General features: G+C 38.5%; 1 protein-coding gene across 11 annotated transcripts in view; it reads left to right on the top strand.

The window, feature by feature from the left end:
* CLIP1 (CAP-Gly domain containing linker protein 1) overlaps window positions 1–24,090 on the top strand; it is a 73,910-nt gene that overhangs the window by 17,990 nt on the left and 31,830 nt on the right. For 4 of the 11 annotated variants that reach the window (XM_072143911.1, XM_072143894.1, XM_072143903.1 and 1 more), the window contains exons 4-17: window positions 61–185; window positions 3,642–3,867; window positions 3,997–4,194; window positions 6,195–6,298; window positions 9,129–9,189; window positions 11,653–11,757; window positions 14,685–14,711; window positions 15,534–16,481; window positions 18,109–18,225; window positions 18,653–18,710; window positions 19,505–19,588; window positions 19,668–19,824; window positions 21,809–21,974; window positions 22,643–22,858. In XM_072143911.1, coding sequence (XP_072000012.1) covers window positions 61–185; window positions 3,642–3,867; window positions 3,997–4,194; window positions 6,195–6,298; window positions 9,129–9,189; window positions 11,653–11,757; window positions 14,685–14,711; window positions 15,534–16,481; window positions 18,109–18,225; window positions 18,653–18,710; window positions 19,505–19,588; window positions 19,668–19,824; window positions 21,809–21,974; window positions 22,643–22,858 — 2,592 coding nt within the window. The remainder of the gene's footprint in view (window positions 1–60; window positions 186–3,641; window positions 3,868–3,996; window positions 4,195–6,194; window positions 6,299–9,128; window positions 9,190–11,652; window positions 11,758–14,684; window positions 14,712–15,533; window positions 16,482–18,108; window positions 18,226–18,652; window positions 18,711–19,504; window positions 19,589–19,667; window positions 19,825–21,808; window positions 21,975–22,642; window positions 22,859–24,090) is intronic. The other 7 variants (XM_072143979.1, XM_072143919.1, XM_072143972.1 and 4 more) reach the window with 5 other exon arrangements.

Raw genomic sequence — 24,090 nt, 5'->3', positions numbered from 1 at the left:
GACTGCCTGTAGTCTTTTTGTGTTTTTCTTCATTTTCTAAGTCTTACACTTTCTCTTTAGGTAAGCGGTTCCAAAGCTGGAGTTATACGTTTTCTGGGAGAGACCGATTTTGCCAAAGGAGAGTGGTGCGGTGTTGAGCTAGATGAACCATTGGGGAAAAATGATGGAGCAGTGGCTGGTACACGGTGAGGTTAAAGAGGTTTACCCATGAAAGAAAGTTCTCAAATTTTAATCCCCTAGTGATGTTTACACAATAAAGCTCATTTTAACCCCCTTACTTTACAATTTTACTCAGTTTTATTGCTCTTTTATCTCCTATAACTCAGTGATGGTCAGTGTAAAATTCCACAGTGTGGGCGGGGACTCTCTAAGCAGACACTTCATGATTCCTCCGTGCTATGAGATGCTGTTTGCTAATAATGTGTTTAGTTTGTCACATTACAGGCTTTATCTACGCTTTTATTAAGCTTATGAATAGTCTACTAGTATCTGACACATAGAAAAAGAGATGAGACAGATCAAAGATAAGAAGATCCATGATATGGGTATGACACACAATAACACACTCCAGCTCTAGTACATTTCAGCTTTAAAACACAGTCAGCTCTGCTATATGCCTCCATCTCCCTCCCCTGGATAAAGACCTTCTCTGTTGGTAGCTTATAGAGTAAGTTTCTGCACCATGCTGCTTGCTTTCAGGAAGTGCTTGTCTGAGCTGGTCTTGTAATGCAGGGGGAGGGACAGGAGGCAGAGAGCATTGCACTGTGCAGACAAGAGAAGCTATTCATGAGAAGAATCTGACCATAGCCAGTAGATTTACAGATTTATCCAGGGACAACTGAAATTGTATACATCAGGACTGATAGACAGTTTGAAATTATATCTATGAAATGCTGTATTTTTGTTAATAACAGTTAATTAGAGAATGTGCTTTTGTTATCCTGAGTATATTTAAGAATCTTGTCTTTGTTGGAATACCCCTTTAATATTGTTGATTTCTTTATGCAAACTTTAACCCTGTAGTTACTGGGCTGATAAAGGCCTTACTGTCGAAGCAGTTTTTAAAATAACATGTCTTCGTTGCTGCATTTCAAGAGCAGCAAACTTTTATAACTTTTAATTTCTCTGTTGACATGGCTAAATGATGCTTTTATTTTATTGTGAGAATAAATTGTATTTTTAAGCCACTCGGTCTTTCTATTCTAAGGAATAAAAATAAACTCATTCCAAATATGTATTCTTTTGCATAGTAAAAAGAAATTGAGATTTTGTTGCAATATGCACAATGCTGAAGTCATTCTAGTCCAATTGTTTCTTTTTCCTTCTCTTTATGCGCCACTGAATCTGTACATGCTGCAGGTAGTAGAGCCATTACAGCCATCATGGTTGTGGGGGACAGGCACAGTGCCTTTTCACTAGCATGTTAGATGACAGTAGCAGTTGCATACAAAACGAAAGGCATTATGTTGTGCCATCTTGATAGTTAACCCCTTCGCGCTCCGCGGCGGATATATCCGCCACGGAGCGCAGTGACTTAGCGCTCAGTGGCGGATATATCCGCCACGGCTCCTATGCCGGCTCGGCTCTGGATCAGAGCCGAACCGGCATCGGGAAACACGGGGTGCCGGCTGTAACTAATAGCCGGCACCCCAGTGTAACACCCGCGATCGGAGTTGTCTCCGATCGCGGGTGCTTAACCCGTTAGATGCCGCGGTCAGCGCGACCGCGGCATCTAACAAGTATCTGGGGGGTCTTTCCCCCACGATCGGCCCCCCCCCTCCGATCTGGACCCCAGAGTTACTAGCAAGAATTGCCAGTAAGATGGCGTCTGTGACGTCATCTTACTGGCAAAGTGCCAGCCTATGCAAGTGCATAGGCTGACACTGATAATACTCTGCAATACATGAGTATTGCAGAATATTATCATGAAGAAGCAATCAGAAGATTGCTTCTTCATGTCCCATGGTATAAAAGTGAAAAAGTAAAAAAAAAAGTTATTCAATAAAAAAATAAAGTCATAAATCACTAAAAATGCCCCAAACCCCCAAAACATATAAAGAGACATATAACTCAAAAAAAAAGTCTAAATCATAACACAAACCCCACATATATAGTATCACCGCGTCCGTAACAACCCGTAGAATAAAAGTAAATCATTATTGAACCCCCACGATAAACGCCGTAAAAAAAAACTGTTATAAACCCTCCAAAAATTATGATTTTTACCTTTTCAATCCCACAAAAAATGATATAAAATGCGACCAAAAAACCATATGTACTCAGACATGATACTGGTGCAAAGTACAACATGTCCCGCAAAAAACAAGCCATCAACCAGCTCCGTAGCCAAAAACGTAACAAAGTTATGCCACTTGGAAGATGGCAATACAAAAATTATAGATTTTTCCCCACATTAGGGTTTTGTTTGACAAATTTAGTAAAACGTAAGAAAATATATTCATGTCTGGTATCCCCGTAATCGTATCAACCCATAGAATAAAGATAACATGACTATTAGTCTATACGGTGAACACCAAAAAAAAAAAAAGTCAAAAATCCAGTACAGAATTGATGCTTTTCTACTCCTGCCCTCAAAAAAAGTTCCTAAATTTTCAACAATAGGTGATACCAACCCCAAAATGGTAACAATGGAAAAAGCATCTCATCCCGCAAAAAAAATGCCGTCACATGGCCCCAATAACGAAAAAGCGAAAATTTTATAGCCTTCAAAAGGGGCCAATGAGGAAACTAAATTCGTGGCAGCTGCAGCGCCCTCCTTCCCTTCTGCGCCTCGCTGTGCCCCCATAAAACAAGTAACGGCCACATGTGGGGGGTCGCTGCACTCAGGAGAAATTGCAGAACAAATTGTATGGTGGGTTTTCTCTTTTTATATTTTGGAAATGTGTAAATTTTGGTGCTAAATGAACGTATAAGGGAACAATATGACCATTCTAAATTTCACCTCCATTTTGATTCAATTACTATGAAGATCTCAAGGGGTTAACAATCTTCGTAAAAGCTGTTTCTGATAGCTTGAGGGGTGCAGATTTGAAAATGGGTTGGTTATATAGGGGGTTTTGATGCTAAATATGTAAAATTTCATTCAAAACTGTATTTATCCCCAAAATAGTCAATTCTGAAAATCCGGAAAAGCGATATTCTATTTGCAAGCCGCGTGACGTCAAAATAAATTATCCAGATATTTCAGAAATTATGAAAATGTAAAGTAGACAAATGGGAAATGTTATTCAGCAACTTATTTAGCTGGTAAATCTATCTGCCTGAAAACGTGATGATTTAGAATTTCGAAAATGGCAAATTTTTCAAAAAATTCATCACATTTTCTTTTTTTTGTAAATAAACGCAAAACTTATCTGCCAAAATTTACCACTAAAATGAAGTACAACATGTGGGGAAAAAACAATCTCAGAATCGTTTTGATAAGTAACAGTGTTCAAAAGTTATAACCATATAAAGCGAAGCAAGTCAGAATCCAAAAAATCGGGCTGAGCCTTAAGCTGTAAAATGGCTGCGTCCTTAAGGGGTTAAATAACCCATAATGCTACAGTATTGATAGAGCGAAAGCAAACATTTCTGGATCTACAACCCATTTTTGAACTTTTCTTCTGTATTTTATCTAGGTATTTTCAGTGTCAGACGAAATATGGCCTATTTGCACCTGTACATAAAGTTACACGGATTGGCTTTCCTTCAACTACTCCGGCAAAAGCTAAAACCACCGTAAGAAAAGTACCTGCAACACCAGCAACTCCATCATCTCTGAAACGCAGTCCAAGTGCATCTTCTATAAGCTCCATGAGCTCAATTTCATCATCGGTGAGCAACAAACCAAGTCGCACTGGACTGGTAAGTTATGGATGAGATAATTTTTTTTTTTTTTTTAATTTGTCCAGTTGTCCCCCAAAATTGTTCTACAGAATTCTACATCTCCAAATTGATTATGCTAATATTACTTTTTGCATCCTCAATATACAGTTAACAGAAACCTCCTCAAGATATGCAAGAAAAATATCTGGAACCACAGCTCTCCAGGAGGCTCTGAAAGAGAAGCAGCAGCATATAGAGCAGCTTCTGGCTGAAAGGGACATGGAGAGGGCTGAAGTTGCAAAAGCTACAAGTCATGTTGGAGAAGTAGAACAGGAGTTGGCTGTGATAAGAGATGGCCATGACCAGGTATGGCAGTCTTGGTGTATTATTTAGGCAATATACAGGCGGTCCCCTACTTAAGAACACCCGACTTACAGATGACCCCTAGTTACAAACCGACCTCGGGATGTTGGTAATTTACTGTTATAATCAGCTGTAACAGTTATCACAGGTGTCTGTAATGGAGATTTATTGTTAATCCTGGTTCTTATGACAACCCAACATTTTTAAAATCCAATTGTCAAAGACACCAAAAAAATTTGGACTGGGGGATACAATTATAAAATATTCAGTTCCAACTTACATACAAATTCAACAAACTCACAGAACCTATCTTGTACTTAACCTGGGGGCTGCCTGTATTTAGAATAGAGGCAATTTTATAGTATAGTTGAAACATCCCTATATTAAATGTGTCCCATGAAGAATTTGAATATAGAAAGAATGGGTATTACTGAATATTTGGCAGCTATTTTGACTACATTCCATGTCGTCTATCAATTCCTTTCAGTTCATGTTGTGTGATCTGATAAGGCACTGGGTCTTGCCACATAGGGGCATAAAAGTTAAAAAAAAAAAAAAAAAAACTTTTCAGAGGCAACTTTTTGGTAGTGTACTTCTTGGTGACAGTTGATTGCCACATATGCCTCTTTGACATGGTCATTTGACAGGCTTTGGGGGGGGGGCATAGTTTGATGGATAAAAGCAGATGATTTATAAAGGCATACACACAGTGAACAGGTTCCAGACAGAACATTCTTCTTTTTTTTTTTTTTTTTTAATTTTTATTTGCTTTTATACAATCATACATACAATATCAATAGTCAGGGACATCATCCCTATTTTTTAAGAAAAACAAAAAGTAGACATTATAACAACAACAACCCTTTGTACCTTTTCATCACAGTAAAGACTTGAGTATGTTGGGAGCTAGAAGGTTTTTAATTATCCAGGTCACGGGATATGCAGCGGCCCTAGTGTACCCTTTAAATTTTCTTTGAGATAGACAGACCATTCTTAAAGTGGATCAAGCACAAGCAGCTCCCATAGTTTTACTGTCTACCATCAAGACAGAAGTGTCTGTTTCATTACACACCCCTTTTTTTGCCTGGACCTTTTTCAGGCACTTAGGAGCAATTACATCATATTTCCTTGTGCTATCACGTGGCTTTCTATTGACATCCACTAACAGTCCTCTTTAATTGCACTGATGTTATGAATGAGAAACCTGGACTGTACTGCGGCGGTTTGGAACTTGCCTTTAAAGATGAACCCAAGTTCCGCTTAGGATCGGCAATAGTCAAATTTCATTCTGGAGAACTTGTAGGGAGCACTTCAATCCTGCTTTTACTACCCCAACTGTTGTGATAAACTGGGTAAACATCATTTATGACCATCTGCCCCCCCAATAGGATAGAACAGCTCAGTGATGTGTGCAGGTCACTCTCTCACATGTGTTGCCTCAGGGCAGGGCTTCCAACTGGCATCTTTCAGTGGGATAATGGGATGGATAGGATGTGATGGATTTAGGGAAATTACATGTTATATGAGGACACCAAGCAATCCCTTCTATCTATCTGTACCACCACACTGGTGCCATAAGGAAAGAAGGAATTCAGGATTTTCCTGCGTATAAATGCTTATGCCAGCAGATTAGTGCTACAGTATGTTACACCATTAGTGCTGTATTATCCTGTATTAACAGAAAACATCCTCTCGAGGATAGTGTGTACAGGTGACTCCTATGTTTTGTTTTTACAAACAGTAGTTCTCGTGACCTATTTTTTTTTTCTTTGAAGGGATTGGGCCTAATGCCTTGCTTTCTTCTGAATCCATATCTACAGGCTGGAAATTTTACTGTGTAAAATATTCTTGCATCTTAAATTGGTGCTGAAATGTTTTATTAGATTTTTTGGCATAATCTTAATAATTATGATTTACTGTAATATGATTTTAAGAAGTTCTTTTTTACCTTTTTGAACCATGCAAGTTTTTTTTTTATAGTAAGTTGTTGTTTTGTTTAACAGTATGTGATGGAAATGGAGGCTAAAATGGATCAGTTACGTGCTATGGTAGAAGCTGCAGACAGAGAGAAAGTGGAACTCCTCAACCAACTTGAAGAAGAGAAGAGGTATTATATCAATGGTTATTGAATAACAAATGTATTAGACATTACATGTTTATTAAAATGTGTCGCTTTTGGGATAAGTCATTGCAAAATGAAGGGATTTTCAGAGGGATGGCGTTATACATTGGAGATGGTACTACTGTATTCAGCTACGATCAAACTGCACTCTCTGAAGATAATCAGTGTCATAGTTGGCCAATAGAAAGAAAGGCTTCCACCTGCTGGTCATTCATCGTTCTAATCAGGTGCGCCTTATATACACTCACCGGCCACTTTATTAGGTACACCTGTCCAACTGCTCTTTAACACCTAATTTCTAATCGGCCAATCACATGGCGGCAACTCAGTGCATATAGGCATGTAGACATGGTCAAGACAATCTCCTGCAGTTCAAACCGAGCATCAGTATGGGGAAGAAAGGTGACCTGAGTGCCTTTGAACGTGGCATGGTTGTTGGTGCCAGAAGGGCTGGTCTGAGTATTTCAGAAACTGCTGATCTACAGGGATTTTCACGCACAACCATCTCTAGGGTTTACAGAGAATGGTCCGAAAAAGAAAAAACATCCATTGAGCGGCTCATCGAAATTGGACAGTTGTAGATTGGAAAAACGTTGCTTGGTCTGAGTCTCAATTTCTGCTGCGACATTCGGATGGTAGGGTCAGAATTTGGCATCAACAACATGAAAGCATGGATCCATCCTGCCTTGTATCAACGGTTCAGGCTGGTGGTGGTGGTGGTGTCATGGTGTGGGGAATATTTTCTTGGCACTCTTTGGGCCCCTTGGTACCAATTGAGCATCGTTGCAACGCCACAGCCTACCTGAGTATTGTTGCTGACCATGTCCATCCCTTTATGACCACAATGTACCCAACATCTGATGGCTACTTTCAGCAGGATAATGCGCCATGTCATAAAGCTGGAATCATCTCAGACTGGTTTCTTGAACATGACAATGAGTTCACTGTACTCAAATGGCCTCCACAGTCACCAGATCTCAATCCAATAGAGCATCTTTGGGATGTGGTGGAACGGGAGATTCGCATCATGGATGTGCAGCCGACAAATCTGCGGCAACTGTGTGATGCCATCATGTCAATATGGACCAAAATCTCTGAGGAATGCTTCCAGCACCTTGTTGAATCTATGCCACGAAGAATTGAGGCAGTTCTGAAGGCAAAGGGGGGTCCAACCTATTACTAGCATGGTGTACCTAATAAAGTGGCCGGTGAGTGTATGAACCTAGACGTTTTAGCAGGCATTATAGTCCAAAAAATGTTGTAATAATGCATTTTTTTCTGTTTTCTTTCTTCTCAGCTGTTCTGATGTGTTTGAGAACACCATGTGTGAACATACTTGCTATTTGAGCACGCATTCACAAGATGCATTGCGTTTTTGACGCACCCCAAAACTCTTCAACCTTCATCATTTGTTGTAGTAACATTGCGTTTCCATTGCATTTGTTAAAACGCAATGTTACTTCAACATGTGAAGCCTTTGGAATGCGTCAAAAATGCATAAGACACACAACGCAAAGCATCGTGTGAATGCGCCCTAAAGAGGTTTTCCTGAGTATTCAAATTAGGCCCTATCCCGTGGAGTTATTAATGAAAATTTTGTACTCCTCCTCGGTTAAAAATACTCCTCAAAAATGGTGAGAGGAGTATTCTTACCCTTCTGGAAAAATGTTAGTGCGACCTCTGGGTGAGAATAATTCTAATTTTTCATGGCATCCCCACTCGGAATATACATGGGCCGTCATGGCGGACTAATGGAAACTGAATTAACAGTGAGAATAATTCCCTTTTTAAAAAATCTTTTTTATTATTTTTCAGACCCACCTAAGGTACTTTAACACTAGGTTACCTGATTGTGCAAATCGCTCATTATAAAATATGGTGTATAATGAGACGGCCTCGGGTCCTTGTGTGACCCTTTGTGTAGTAACCAATCACTGCTACCCCTGCAGATGACCTAACGGGGTGGTGATTCAATCCAATATGGCGGTGCCCACGCATTGTCGGTATTTAAATGCCAAAGGCAGCTTTGCTGGTAGCATTTACATGGTTGACACCTGCGATCGGTGCAAGCAAATACCCACCCTGTATGGAGAGGGCTCAGCCCGTTTTTCAAATGTATTTATGTTAATGTTGAAGATAATGTCTTGCAGCCAAGGAAAACCCAAAAGACTTCCATGCCATACTTCATGCAAAAGGAGTCCTGACCAAGTATTGACCATTTGGCCAACATTTCTATATTCAAATTTTTTTTTTTTACAGTTGGTCTTGTATAATATGGGTTTTTTGAGAGGGGGAGGATTTAACAATGTGTCTCAGGTTCCGGCAGTCTCTAGCTGGAAAACACTTGTCTTTTGCTGCATTAGATTTATCACTGTGATGATGAAATATGGTGCACTATAAGACTGTCTGTTCCTACTTTAGACCTACTTTCAGTTGATTTAAATGCCATGCTCATCCCCGGAAAGCCACCCCCCATAACCAGACATGTCAGGAAAGTACCAAAATAAGGTCTAAAAGCCTTGATGACTTTGGGCATTTAAGACAACACCAACAAAATTGTGGTGCAAGTGTGTTTATAAATCCCCTCCAATGACTTTTTTGAGTTTTCCTTGGCTGTAAGACATAATCATCAACATTATCATAAACACTTGAAAAAGTTCACTCTGTTTGTAATGGCTCTATATGGATGACCTATCCTTAGGATAAGTTATCTACGTCAGATTAGTGGGGTCTAACATATGGCACCACAGCTGATATTTCAATATCAACAGATGCAGTTTCTTTGCCATAAAAAACATTTTTAATGTTTTTCCAGGAAGGTCGAAGATCTCCAATTCCGGGTTGAAGAAGAGTCTATTACCAAGGGAGATTTAGAGGTAAAAAATAAATATATATTTCTCATCTACTTCCTTTTTTAGATTTCTAGAAATACTGGTATTTGTGCCCATTTGTATTTTTTTTAAATTTCTTTTACAATTTTGCACTAAGGTGTCCCATGTAGAGCATGTGAAGTAGATTGTGACAGAGAAAGCGCTACAGTTAAAAAAAAAAAAAAAAAAAATGTCTCTCCAATTGGAGCAGTCCCTTCCCAATGTAAACCCAATAGTTCCATCATCTTTACTGGTTGGTAATGCCTCTTGCTTGCTGTTGCTTTTTCACAATCTGAAATCAAACTTGATAAACTTTTATTGCTTGCAAAACTGGAGCTGATGTAAATGAGTTTATTTCAGGATACTCCCTATTGCACTTGGTAGCGCTCACATCGGCTCCAGTTTTCTAAACATAATTCTAGCATTGAATTTGAAAATGTGACAATTTTCTTTTGCTTTTTGCTTTCTTTGAGAAATGCTAATTTAGTTACCCAAAGTTTCAGTTAAAATGTAGCCATTATGTTCCAATGCTAAATTAGCCAGTTTTTACAGTAAAACTGTTTATGACATTGCAAATTGCTTGTGTTGATCAATTCCATGAAGTTACATTTCAACATTTTGAGTTCACATTATTTTCTTTTTACATGTTAAAATCTCATGTATCGTGTTTTTTTCCCCCTTTGTTTAATTGTTTTCACAATCCAGTTGTTAAGTGAACAGGACTAGGAATAAATTGTGAACCTATTCCTCAAACATTTTGGTCAGAGCAAGTAAACCAAGGAGGCCTATTATACATATATAACCTTGCACACTAATAACTGCTTTTAAAACTCAAGCTTAAATTCGTGGTGCATGCTGCGTATAAAGTAATAAGTCTCCTAAAAATACTAAGATATGCTTTGAAAAAACCTTTCTAGTATTGTTTGTTTATACTGTGGCATTGTGTCCATAATCCTCAAATTAAAAATTAGGAAGCTATAATAATAACAAAGCAAAGCCGATAACAGAAATAACTTTTTCTTAATAGATATGTTAAATATATCTTGTATGCCACTTTCTAGTCTTCAAAATAAATGTGAGCTGTTCACCTAAGCTTTCATTTTAGTCTAGCTTGGAGTGTGTATAGGAAAATCGCCCCACAATTGACACCAAGAAGAAAACCGGGGCCTGTAATGATTATAGTCATTACTGTTTGAGAGGGAGTAGTATAATATTGATAGTTTATCTTTAGGATCAAATACCAACAATAATTTGTTGGGGACTAAACACCCGGCACCCCTGCTAACATCTTCTCACAATGGCAGTGATTCCCCGCTGCAGCTTACCAGGCAAGCGATAAGACATCCATCGGTTAAGTGGCCTGTTTTCCACTTGGAACAGTGTACCAATGCACACGTTCGAGCACCGCCGGCTAGTTCCCGCACCCACCTGGTACAATTACAGTAATATAGAAGGTGCACTTTGTGGCTTATAGTGAAGTTCTGTTTTGTCAGGTTCCCTTTAAGATCTAACTCAATCAGAATTTAAAGATTTCCCGGTCTTGAGAAATTAGGCCCCCAAGCCTCCAACAACATGTTATCCAGAAAGTTAAGTCTAACATGACTTCTCCAATGTGACACCACTCCATGTAATATATTTTTTTTCCCCTGTAGAATGCTAAATCTGCAAGAAAGTTGTTAGATGCTTATAACCATCCCTGAGAACACTTTGGATAGTAGTTTGGGAGCCTAAATATTATCAAATCCAGAAAACGAAACAGAATAGCTGCTTAAGATACTGATCAGGGCCACTAGTTTTCCTGAAAGTCTGCAATAATAATTAAGATCTGGTAGACCGCCACTTCCAAATACATCCTGGGAAAGCAGTTGCCCAGTATCCAGATTTGTACTTCACCTGAGACGGGAAGTCCAAGGTTTGAATGGAAGCTGACCACTTATTACAGATACCCATGATTCCAGGCAACCACGTTCTTGTATATGTCAACAGGTGAAGACGCCCTGTGTTAGAATGGATGCAAGGCATAAAAATCTTTTACAATAGAGAAAGGTCACCTAAACATAAGCATAAGGCTAGTCTTAATTAAATATTTTCCCCTATTTAAAAATGAAAATCTGTGAAGGGTTGCAATTTAATCATTGCAAAAGTGTCAGTTTTCTAAAATACACTAATGCATTTATGTTCTGGAAAACCGTAATTCTACTTGCTGCATGCACCTATCTTACATTTCTACTTATTGCTTTTCTTTTTTTTGTCTTTCACCATCAATTTCTTCCCACTTTCTTGTCAATCGCCATCACCCAAGCATCATCTTGTCATCCCCTCCTCTTCTGTTATGTTTCCCACTGCATCTTCTTTGCTCTTCAATGGTCCGATGGTGCTGGAGCACGGCCTGCATGTGGCTCCTTCCTCTCGTGCTGGCATGTGATGGTGGCACTGTTGTGTTCTCTTCCTCTCCCTTTTTACTAACAGACGCAGACCAAACTGGAGCATGCCCGCATTAAGGAGCTTGAACAGAGCCTGCTCTTTGAAAAGACCAAAGCTGACAAACTTCAGAGAGAGTTAGAAGATACTAGGGTAATGGTTTTCAATATTTCATGGAAACTCTCCCAGTGCACTACACTTGACAAGCATTGTCCATCTGCAGTGAAAAAAAAGTTTTTCATAATGAAAGTAAGACTGTATAATGTCTTTAGATACATAGTACAGGATAGTTAACTCTAGCTGCATTACTATACAAATGTTTCACTTTACCAAAGTACTTATGGGCATTCATATATCACACCTAAAATCTCTCATTATGTCCTATTAACTCTGTGTTAAATCTTTAGCCAAACATTTTATAAACTGATATATAAAGTTCTTAGTATTTGTTTTTGTCTTAATTTCTTAAAGTATGAGCATTTAATATCCTTTAAACTTACTTCTGTTAATTAATGAATAGCCACAAAGATGTTCATAAGAAATGTAGCCAAAATGAGGGAACCATAAATGAAGTAGCCTCTTAAATTCCCCTGCAGCATTTATCAATTTTTATTATCTCAAAACAAAAAGCTGATTTGGGCCTAAATACTTGCATGTGGGAACTAGCAACACATGTTTTGCGATTGTTGACTGGAAAAATACATTGTTGGTAGTACCCTAATGCAAACCTTTGAGTCTAAACACATCTGCGTTAGAGAGTAGCTCATCCGCTCTGCGCTTCAAACCGTAATTTAGTCGCAATTTTTGAGCCCGGTCTGAAGATTTGGTATAGATCAGGAGAGAATGTTTACTAATGTGTTCAATCCAGTGAATCTTTTTTTACTTAGTACTCTTTGAGAATATTTAGACTGTTTTCGCTTTCTTGCTTCCAAATATGAAGCCTATATTGACTAATGACCTGTAAGCTAAAAATCAATAATTTTGTCTTTTATTAGATTAATTGTCGTGAATGTATTTTTTTTGTTGGATCTTCTTCTTATTGTGAATTAAGGAATGTTGGTAATGTAACTTGAGCAGTATTTATTGAGTTTTTACCAGTGAGCTGTTTTCTTTAGTGTTACTGCTAGTAGGTGATTCTTTTTGATGGCCATAAACAGGTAATTTTTGCAGTTTGTCCTTAAAGGGCATCTACTACCAGGATGAAAGACTGTATGCAAATGAGTGTGTGGGGGTGGGGCTCCTGGCTCCATAAATGTTACTGGAGCTTAGAGCCCCTCAGGCTCATTTGCATACATTCTTTCATCCTGATGGCAGATGTTTTTTAACACCTTCTCACCCATCAGATTTTATTATCTCATGGCAAGGAGCTTGGTAACACGAATAAACAGAATAGTAAGTGTGACACATCTGACACCCACTGTGATGGCTAGAATGGGAGTAAGCTGTGATCCTACCAACTTACATGCTGTGGTTAAAGTAGTTTCTCTCTTCATTATCTCCTTTCTACTGTTGAAATGTGGGTACATGTTGCTGTGGCATCTGGGGCCTGTCTGTGGTCTCCAAGGCTGAACTCTTGGTTCTCCACTGACATCTTCACTTAAATTTTCTCTCAGCTCTCAAAACAAGATTAGACTCAAAATATAAATTATATAAGTCTTGTTTCGCTGCTGACCTGCAGAATGCCATTTAAATTACACTAATGTATGTCACAAACACACAGCTGCAACACCCCGTTTTAATAAATTATTTGAATCCCATGTAATTCCATAATAAATTACAGCAAATCATGCAAAAAGCAAGGCTTCATAAGGAAATCTGCATAAAGATACTGTGCTTAAAGGGGTTGGCCACTTTACCTCATGTTTTTTTGTAATGTGTTTGTAAGTGTGGGGGCAGGACATTAGGTAATTTACCAACATACACCTATTAAAAGTTCTGCACTGCTTTCTTGATATGTGAAGTGAAGCCTCCTGTCTTTTACCTCATCTGCCAGAGATTCCTGTCCATAAAATGGCTGCAGATGGCAGATCATGTGATCTCTACTTGTCCATAAGCTATCTACCTTCCAGGACCTTGTGATAGAATTCACAAATATAAGATCAAGTTCCTGGCAGGGCTATTCATGGGCATATGAGATCACATGACCCTCCACCATTTTATGGACAGGAATGTCTGGCTGATGAGGTAAAAGACCAGAGCCTTCACTTTGCATATCAAGAAAGTGGAGCAGAACTATTAATGTATGTATATTGGTAAATTACCTTATATTCTGCCCCACACTTACACAAACATTTCAAAAAATGCGAGGTTAGGTTGACAACCCCTTTTACGGGGGTTAACAAGTTTCTCTCACACTGAGATTCTTTCCTCTCATAATATGGGAATTACAGTATTAAAGGGAACCTGTTACCAGGGACCTCATTTTTACTAAAGACACGTTGCAGAAACCCTTTACACCTGCAGTGCAAATATGTCTTTCTGCCTTTTTGACGGATTTGTGTTACAATATAATAATTGTGTTTTAACTTACCTGGCTACCTGTCAAAATCATCTGGGGACTCCCAGGGTATTTTTTTTTGTTTGGATTAATCTAAAAAAATGTTTGTCGTCTGTGCTGCTCACTCACTACTCAGCTCTCAGGATCCACCTCCCCACTGATGTTAGCTCACCACAATGTGAGCTTTTTCTCTATTTGGGTGAAGGAGCAGGAGGAAGGAGTTGTACAGAAGCGCAAAGGGGGTGGGGGGACTGGGAGTTGAGGAGTGATTGAGCAACAAAGACAACAAACATGTTTTTTTGTTTTTTTTTTATCCCAGCCAAAATAATTGACCAGGTAAGTTAAAACACATAATTATATTCTAATGCAGAAACTCAGAAAAGGCAGAAAGGCATCTTTGCAATCGAGCTGTAATGGACTTCTGCAACCCCGGTGACAGGTTCCCTTTAAAGAAAGTTGCACCTACAAAACAGGTCCAATTGTCTTGTGTGACCAGAGGTGGCCTAAACTTGGAAGCGTTTGGGTATACAGTTGGTTCTTTTGGTGACGGGGAAGAAGATCTGACATTTCTTATTATTTACAGGCCAAAACAAGGCCAGATTCCTTAAAAGTAAGTATTCAGCTAACAGAAAGGGCTTGCATTGATGTCTGTGTTTGCTAGAACAGCAGACTTTGCTTGTGGTGGTAGGAAATGCACTAATAATAACCTCCTTTGTTAGCATAGCTCTGGCCATGTTTATAAGGGCAGAATTATTAATGATGCATGTAAGGTGTCTGGTTGTGGATATTTGTGTACTAATGTAGTTTTATACTGTCACCTTTTTGAAACCATGGCCATAGGTTTCTGTTATTACTGACTTGCTTTACATTGCAGTGTTTCAGGTGCTCGGACTTTGGAATAGAGTGCAATAACGTGTTGTGCTTTGGTGCAGTATGAAGCAATGGGGATAATGTGCTTTATAATTGGAATTAACATTCCTATTGCATATGGTTCTGAATGGTTTATGGCAAATGTAAGGTGTCTGCTCTAGCATTTTCAGATTTATTCAGCTAAAATGGTGATCTCCTAAGGGATACATTTCTTATCTTTTTATAGTTTTTTTTTTGTTTTTTTTTTTGTTTTTTGTTTTTTTTGGTCTGCAATTTAGGCAAGGACAGTCCAAAAGCTTTCCTTATTCTCATTACTACGAGCTTACATTAAATTACCAATATTAGAATAAAAAAAATAGAAGCCTGTTTTGGGTTCTGGATAGTCTCTGCAACAATTTTATACATAGTGCTTAACCTTTTGGGGATAAATTGGGTTTTTTGTCCTTGGTAATAATTTGTATTTAGTAAAATATTTTTCATTTTATTGAGGAACTGACCTTTTTCTGCAACTCCTAAGGTTTTTTTTTTCATTATCTTTCCCTAATTTGGTTACTGACCACAGGTGGCCACAGTTTCAGAAAAATCTCGGATTATAGAACTCGAGAAGGATTTGACTCTGAAAACAAAAGAAGTGTCAGACATGCGGAAGAAGCTTGTAGAAGCAAGCAAGCAGTCTAGTGATGTAGATGCGTCACTTTCACTGTTGCAAGAAATCACTTCTTTACAGGAAAATATATCAACACTTAGCAAGAAACATGAGGAAGAAATTCAGGCTTTGAAAGCCAAACTTGAAAGCACGGCGGGTGACTACGGGAGAGAGGTGGCAACAATGAAAGCATCTGTAGAGAAGTTATCCAAAGAGAATGAAACCTTGAAGATAAAGCTTAGCCATGCTGATAAGGAGAATATGGAAGTAATCGAACTATGGAAATCCAAATTAGACTCTGCAATCAGTTCACATCAGCAAGCTATGGAAGAGCTGACTGTTTCCTTTAGTAAGGGTGCAAGCGCAGAAACCTCTGCTTTGATAGAGATGAAGGCCCAGATAGAGAATCTTAAGTTAGAGCATCAAAAAGAAACTGAATGTCTGCTTTCTAAGCAGGAAGTAGAAAAGATGGATCATCTTAAAGAAATTGAAGCTTTAAAGTCTAAACTGCAAGCCTATTCTGAAGAAAGGGAATCAGAACTTGAGACACTACAGTCTAAACTAGAAGCTGCAGAGGAACAACACTTAATAGAAATGGAGGACACGTTAAATAAGCTCCATGATGCTGAAATAAAGGTAAAGCAGCTAGAGACTTTGCAAGCCCAGTGTACAGAGCAAAATGAAATGATTGATAGGCTAACACTACAAGTAAAGGTTGCAGAGGGGAGGCTTGCAAATGTTGATGCTATGCAGAAGGCAGAGTCTGGTCTCAAAGCTGAAGTTGAGACGCTTAAGGCAACACTTGAGGCAGCTGAAGGGCAAGTTAAAAAGCTTGAGCATGAAAAGCTTGCAGAAAGTAATAAGGTTTGTATCACTTATCATCTCTTTACATTTTCTTTTTTCTTCTTTGTTTAATTATGATTTGCTTTCTATTCCTTATCCATCATTTACTTAACCAGACCCATTAACTGATGTATGGCACTGTGGGGCCCAAAAACTAATAGAAGATATTAAACCCTCTTAAATACATAAATTCCTATGGGGTGGCGGTCCACCGTTTTGAACCCTCTAAAACCTATTGGCGCAGTAGAGATGAGTTGAGCCGCGTAAACGTGCATATGTAAACATGTGTATGGTCATGCATCTTGCATTAATGAGAAATATTTCCAACTGAAGGATCTCCAGTTGCCTGGGGCATTCTATTCATATACATTGCTCCAGCTCCTTTTCGCGTCATAAGCCTAGGGTAAAAGTTAATTTTATCTTGGTTAATAGTGTTTACTTTGATGTATACGGAAATTTGGAGACTAATAAAAACAATCCTCCGCTTTATTTGTTCAATTATACAAAAAGCATATTCTTGGATAAAGGTTAAAGTTTACTCTAATTTCCCAGTTTCCTGTACAGTTCTCTCAGCTATTTCGATCTTTGCATTCATCCCCCACTGTATAAACCCATAAATTATTCTCAGACTAGTTATAAGATAAAACTGCTTAGAAAAAAAACTTCCATTTGTGTCAACATACTTAAACTTCAATAGCAGAGAAGCTTGATAAACATAACTGCAGCCTGAAAATAGTCTCCCAATCGCAAAGATTTTTTTAACCTGACCAGAACCAATCTCTTCACATTTACAGTATGTGATACTGAGCTTTGATCACATCCTTTGAAACCTACTGTCTGATTTATTACTTTATCATCACTGCCAGAATTGTATTGACCTTGTAGGGCCAAGTTGTCCAAGCACCGATTAACTTTTAAAAATTTTCATTCATCCTTGGTGTTGACCAACGGCTTGGTGCCTTGGCTGGCGACATGCTACTAGTATAATACAACAGAGCCTGGTAGGAGATGAATAATAGGGGTTGTCCTCTATTCCAATATCAATTCCTCAGTTTTCTAGATCTCTGCTTGCTGTCAATCTCTAGAAAGTTTATTTGATAATTCCAGTGGGCAGAAATCTGTCCATGGTCTTGTGATAGACATGTAGGCGCACAAGCCTTTGGTATCACAGAGGGTAACCAGAGCTGCGTACCAAAGGAAAGCATCCAGAGAGCTTTACTTGAAGTCACAGGAGGCAGATAGGCCCTGTAAATTGGGTGTCCTTAAGTCAAGGACCAACTGTAAATGTGTATCCCAAAATTAATAATAATAACCCTGTGTTTCCTAAAAAGAAAAAAATGTATGAACAAATTTTGGGTAGCTCTATAAATAAAAAAAAGAAACAGTCGCCTATTAAATGACCACATGCTCAGCATCACTAAATGGTATCCTGTCTGGTTGGGGTCAGAGTGTTTTTCATACATAAGTTGCATCTTTTTATTGTCTTGCACGATCTGCCAATGCAGACTTCAAGATCTGAAATGATGTGGTCAAATTATCTTTGTTTTTCATGTTTTGTTTAGTTTTTCTCCATTTTTTACCAATGTTTTGTTGCATTTATATTTTCATGTTTGTTTCCATTTATTTGTTTTCCATTCAACTCTGCCAGGCCAGTGGCTTACAAAGAGATTTGACGGAGCACATTGAAAAGGTTGCAGCCCTTGAAAGTAAAATGGGGTCACTGGTTCAGGTCAAAGAAACATTTGAAAAGGAAATTGAAGATTTGGTAATGCTTCCAGTTTTTTTTTTAAATGGTGTAGATTAAGTAACTTCTATATCTCACATTATGCCTTTCAAAGCAGAATTTTTTAAATACAATCTATTTAATACATCTATTTGATTTTTCTTTTAATTATGTTGTGTGCAAAGCTTATTGGTAGTATTTGCCATGAATTCTGTTGTGCTGCAGAAAACATAGCCATCGGTTGGGTGCAGCCACATAGGATTGATCTGCTGCTGCAAATCCTGCATCTAGGGGAGCATTTTCATCTATGCTTATTAAGGGAACTGCAAAGCGAGAGTGATCCCTGTAGTCCCCTGAAACCGGCCTATGCTTTATAGTTGTTGGAATACCCTTTTAATATTAGCTTGTTGAATTTTTTTTCAGTTTTTTTTTTTTTAATTAATTATGTTTGTTTTTAATTTACTTTTAGAAAAAATCATTTAACAACTCTACAGAGGAAAATAAGGTCCTTCAAAAAGCTATGCAAGGTAGGAATATCATCTGCTAAAAGAATTGCGTTTCACATGTGCCATGTGGTATGTTGAACAAATGTAGGGATTTTCTCAGTCACAGGAACTTGATCAACAGCAATGTGCTCCTTGTTTTTCACAAATCACTGATCATCATCATCTGTGAAAAGCAACAGATATGTAAATTTAGAAATATGCGTATTTAGAAATTATTAAGGATTCAATAATGCTTTCATGTTTAACTGTTCACTAATTGGAAATTTTAAGGTCTCTTGCACACCAATGTATGCTTACAGCCCGGGCGAGCATGTAACCGTGAGCATAGAGAAGCGAGTATGGCGATATATATGACATAATGTCTATGGTGACCAATATCTGTCCACAAATGGTGCAGCTAGATATCGGTCCCCATTACATTTGTGTGCATGTGTCCTTAGTAAAATTTAATGCCAAATCCCAAAATGTACTTTTTGCATAGTAAGCCAATACCTTAGGGCTCATGCACAAGGCATTTGTTTTTAGGACGTGTACTTGATGTATTTACTATCACAAGTCCCCATCCACTATGGACTAGTATACAAGGTCATCCCATGTGACTACACCCATTGGTTCAGATATTTATTTCAGTTCTTCAGTTTGATTCACATCTAAAACATTATTTTATTTATTTTACACTCCGGCCACTTTTATCATTCCCTTTCGTGATGTGCAGCACAGTAGACTGCATACGTTTTCTGCTACACATAACAGAAGATTACTCTTCCATAAATAGATATGTTATAGAGTATCTTTTATTGCTTTTATTTTTAAAGAAACCGTGTCTAAATTAAGTGAACGAGAACTACAATGTGTAGAAATAGCCAAGAAATTGGAACTGCTGCAACCCCAATGTGCCGGTAGGTAGATCTTATGATATATAGAGCTTACATGTGGTTCATTTGTCTCTCGAACTATACTATGTTTTTTGGTTTCTAGAATTTGAAAGGAAGGTTAAAGAAGGAGAAGAGAAGGAAGAAAGCTTGCTGAGGGCAAAAGCAAAACTAGAAAATCAAATAGCAGAAATGATTCAGTCATCTGGAGATAGCTCTTCTCAGCTCTCAGCACTGAATGAAGAACTAAAGTCTAGGGAAAGGTATAGTTATTCTTTAACTCAAAAACAACATGTAGATTTGGGCTTTATACTGTTAAGTACGAAAGCAACCAATTGGTAGTTCAATCTACTCACAACAGTCAAATGTGGTTCAGATGTAAGCCCTACCCGAGGGTGGGGGGTCAGTGGTACCAGGGGGAATAAATTGTCTATCCCTAGATAATCCCCTTTAAGACTCCCACCCTTACAAGGGCAGTCCACAGCTGTCCCGGTTAGACTTCAGCATGCCCCCCTATCAATGCCATTATCCCTGACGCATTTCGTGGATACTCTTCAGAGGGACTATAAATGCATTAGATGCTCCTGTCCGCCATAGTCCTAGCAGACCGAACACTCAGCGGCATGCACTAAAGGTAATGGGGTTAGCAAGAAAAAAGAAAAAAAGCTACAAGTCTCCGATCCAGGTGGTGGATCAGGAGACCGTCATGTTGCAGGCTGTGACCGCGATCACAGAGTCAGCCTGCAACATGACGGTCTCCTGATCCACCACCAGGATCAGAGACTTGCAGCTTTTTTTCTTTTTTCTTGTGGGTTTACTTGCTAACAGCAACCCCATTACCTTTAGTGCATGCCGCTGAGTGTTTGGTCTGCTAGGACTATGGCGGACAGGAACATCTAATGCATTTTATAGTCACTCTGAAGAGTATCCACGAAAAGCGTTAGGGATAATGGCGTTGATAGGGGGCATGCTGAAGTCTAACAGGGACAGATGTGGACTGCCCTTGTAAGGGCGGGAGTCTTAAAGGGGATTATCTAGGGATAGACAATTTATTCCCCCTGGTACCCCTGACCCCCTACCCTCGGGTAGGGCTTACATCTGAACCACGGTAAGAGTATCTAGTGTGTAATACTTTACCTGTTGAAGCCTTTGGATTTATGTGTAGCATTTCTGCAAGCAGGTATGCATGTGACACACTGTCATAATTGTGATATACTTTGAATTTTTAAAGTTTTAGATTAAAAGTTATATTTTATCATGTATCACACTCACTTTTCTCCAATGCTTTGTTTATTTATACTTTTAAGACTGCATTGGTGTACTTTATTTTGTGATAATAATGCAACCTCTGTAAGTATAGGGATACACAGAATGAAATTGCTTCAGATTTACTGAAGATTTTTTTTTTTATACATTGCCTCTTCATAGTTGGGCTATAATCGCATCTCTTTTGTATTATATGTTTAGGATATTCTCCAGGAAAGCTTCTGTCCTTATTTGCTTGGCATATCCATAGATATATACTGGCAGATGGAGACATCCGTTTTACCTTTGTGTGCACATTGTACATCACATCCTGCAGGAAACAAAGGATGGAAAGATTCAGCAAGCTATGCCTTTTCATCCTTCTTCCTCCTGATGAGTGCTGTGTACTCTCAATGGAGCCCATAATAACTTATCGGTGATGGATGCAACTGTTTTGTATCTATCCCTGGCCTCTGCCGAACATATGATTTGTGCAACGGTACTGTATCTATCCCTGGCCTCTGCCGAACATATGTTTTGTGCAACTGTACTGTATCTACCCCTGGCCTCTGCTGAATATATGATTTGAAGCTCTCGAGAGATGTAACTGGTAATATAAAAACAGTTTCTTTACTGGGCCAGCACCATGAACATCAGCAGCAGCCAAAGACTGACCATTGCCATGTTCACTCTTTCATGCGGTAAAAGGTGGAACAAGACTAAGTATCCCACTGTGTGAGCATACAGTGGGAAATGTCCTACCCCTCTTTTGTAAAGTTACATTAGGAATCTACCAAACATTTCTTTACAACTGGGGACTGCAATTCAATGTGAATGTGGCTTTAGAAATCTTGCAGAAACCAAGTTTGTGTGATGTGTTTTTCAACCTAAATGTCTTAACTTTAGTGGTATGTGGTATTCCTTCAATAATTCTATAGTTGTGCTCTATTGCATGACTGTACTATTAAGCAAGCGCTTAAACTCAATCTCTTTACATCACAGGAATCTTGCTGATCTCCAAACAGAATTGTCAAAATCGAGAGAAACTGTTAAACAGCTACAAGATAATATGGATCGTTTAACAGCCGAAGCAAAGCAGTGCTCCGAAGAGGCACAAGAGTCTCATCAGGCAGCGATAAAGTCAATGACTTCTGAAATGGAAAATTTGGTAAGAAATCTGTTCTTCCTTGGTGATTTGTCAAGCTATTCAAAAGCTTGGCTATAGGCAACGACTTTGATTAAAACTGATCATGCAAGTACTTTGTGTTCAGCAGCAAGAAACGTTTTATCCATCTTTCATAGAAGCTAGATTCGCCTCCTGGTACATCTGCCCTGAGTCCAGCGAACTCTGATCAGTTTAACCCCAAGATGTCACAGTTAAGGGTGACTTGGGGAGTTAGACAGATGAAAGGGGATTTCCTCTGTCATAGACACAGCCCCCTGCAATGGCATGGCAGCTGAAGGCAAACTAAGGGAGACCTATTAGATCCAGCCAGTATCCTCACCAAGTGACATTTCTGAGGAGAAATCCTAAGCTGTGAATGGAAGACTTGCTTCCAAATCCTTGCTAAAAGACTTTCCACAAACGTACCTAAAAGGAGTTTTTCAGTTTTGGAAAATCCATAGGTTGAGATTTACTGGATGTTAGGGTGGAATGCGACCAACACACAGAAACCCCCTGCCATCATTATTGCAACGTACGTAATACAGAAAACCATATTCTGGAAGCCATAAACCATGGCAACCAGTCACTGGGATTTATTTTGCATTTGTTAAGAGTTACATTTTTTAAATGGGTCATTTATATTCTGAAAGCGTTTTTATTTTTGTCTATAGAAACTAACAATTGAAAAACTTCAGCTTGAGAATAAAGAAATGCAGACGCGGCACGAAAAATCTGTCTCCGATTTGGTTTCCCAACATCAATCTGTTATCAATGAGCTAAGAAATAATCTGCAGGCAAAAGAGGAAATGTGGAAAGCTGCGCAGGTGACACAGAATGATATGATCAAACAAATTGAAGGGCTGCAACAGCAAGCGGAACAGGCCAAGGTATTTTCTGACATTCTTATTGGAAGTTTGCAGAGCTTAACCATAATTATTATTTTTTTATGAAATTCTTTTCCCAAGTATTGAACTTTTATGGTGAACATTTTTATCTAGCTCAGTTACAGCTGTAATGCTAGGAATGTAAAAAGACAGATTTTACTTAGAACCAAATAGTTGACAATTGGGAATTACTCCAGCAATGCCTCCACACATGGACAGCAGACATCCGGATACTAATAGGTTGAATCCAGAAGTTAACCCGAATGCCCAATATTGGCTGACAATAGGCTGATTATTTACCACTTTTTGCACACAGAATGCCTATTTTTTTCCTTTACAAAACTGGTTCCCCAATTGACTGACTGGTTTATTCCGTTATGTTCCTGGTAAGATCATTTTTATGCAAGATCCTACAGGTGAATTTTAATGTGACCATTCAGTCGTATGTGTAGGGGCAGTTTGCTTGAAGCATTCCTGTACAATGGACACCAGGAAACCCAGAGGCTTTTTAACACTCTATTATTTTCTGTGTGTTTATGCTTTGCTTCTAGAATTAATACTCTTAACATATGTGCTTAGAAATATCACAAGGTGCACCATATGCACCCACCAATTGCTACCGACTAATAATCTTAATAGGATTTTTCATACCTAGAAGCTAGATAAGCTAAAATGTTTACTTGTCAAGCTTCATTTCTCAAGAGTTGGTCAGTTTATGCTAAGAGGTCGGTAAAAAATAAACATGCAACTGAAATGAAAATGTTCATTCACCTTGTTTTGTACCACAATTTTATGCAATGATTATCACATTGCATATGTTGCGACGTAAAGAGAATTTGCTTTAATGCAATACCCCGACATACATTTATTGGAATAGTGCAGTTAAATTCACCATTGCCCCCAATACAAACTCAGGCGGCATATGACCCATGGAATTCATTATGGTAGATTACAGTGGAACATTATACTCCATGTTGAATGCAAATTTAATATCAATCATTCATTTCTGCTACTTCTGTCTGCAGAGGTATGACATTTTTCACCCTTAAAAGAAATAGATTAAAAAAAAAACAGTAAAAGTAATGAAATTTATCAATAGTGATGTAAGCTGCTCTAGAAAAAACTTAGACTTAGAAAAAAGGGGCCTTACTGAGGATAGCAGGTATGTCAGGAAGAGTTTGACATTATAGTAAGGTTGTTCTAAATATGTCTATCCCATTGCATCATGTAACTTC

Source organism: Engystomops pustulosus, chromosome 1 (assembly GCF_040894005.1).
Source record: "Engystomops pustulosus chromosome 1, aEngPut4.maternal, whole genome shotgun sequence".
Lineage (NCBI taxonomy): Eukaryota > Metazoa > Chordata > Amphibia > Anura > Leptodactylidae > Engystomops > Engystomops pustulosus.
The sequence above is the reverse complement of the archived record's forward strand: the minus strand, read 5'-3'. Positions and strand labels throughout refer to the sequence as shown.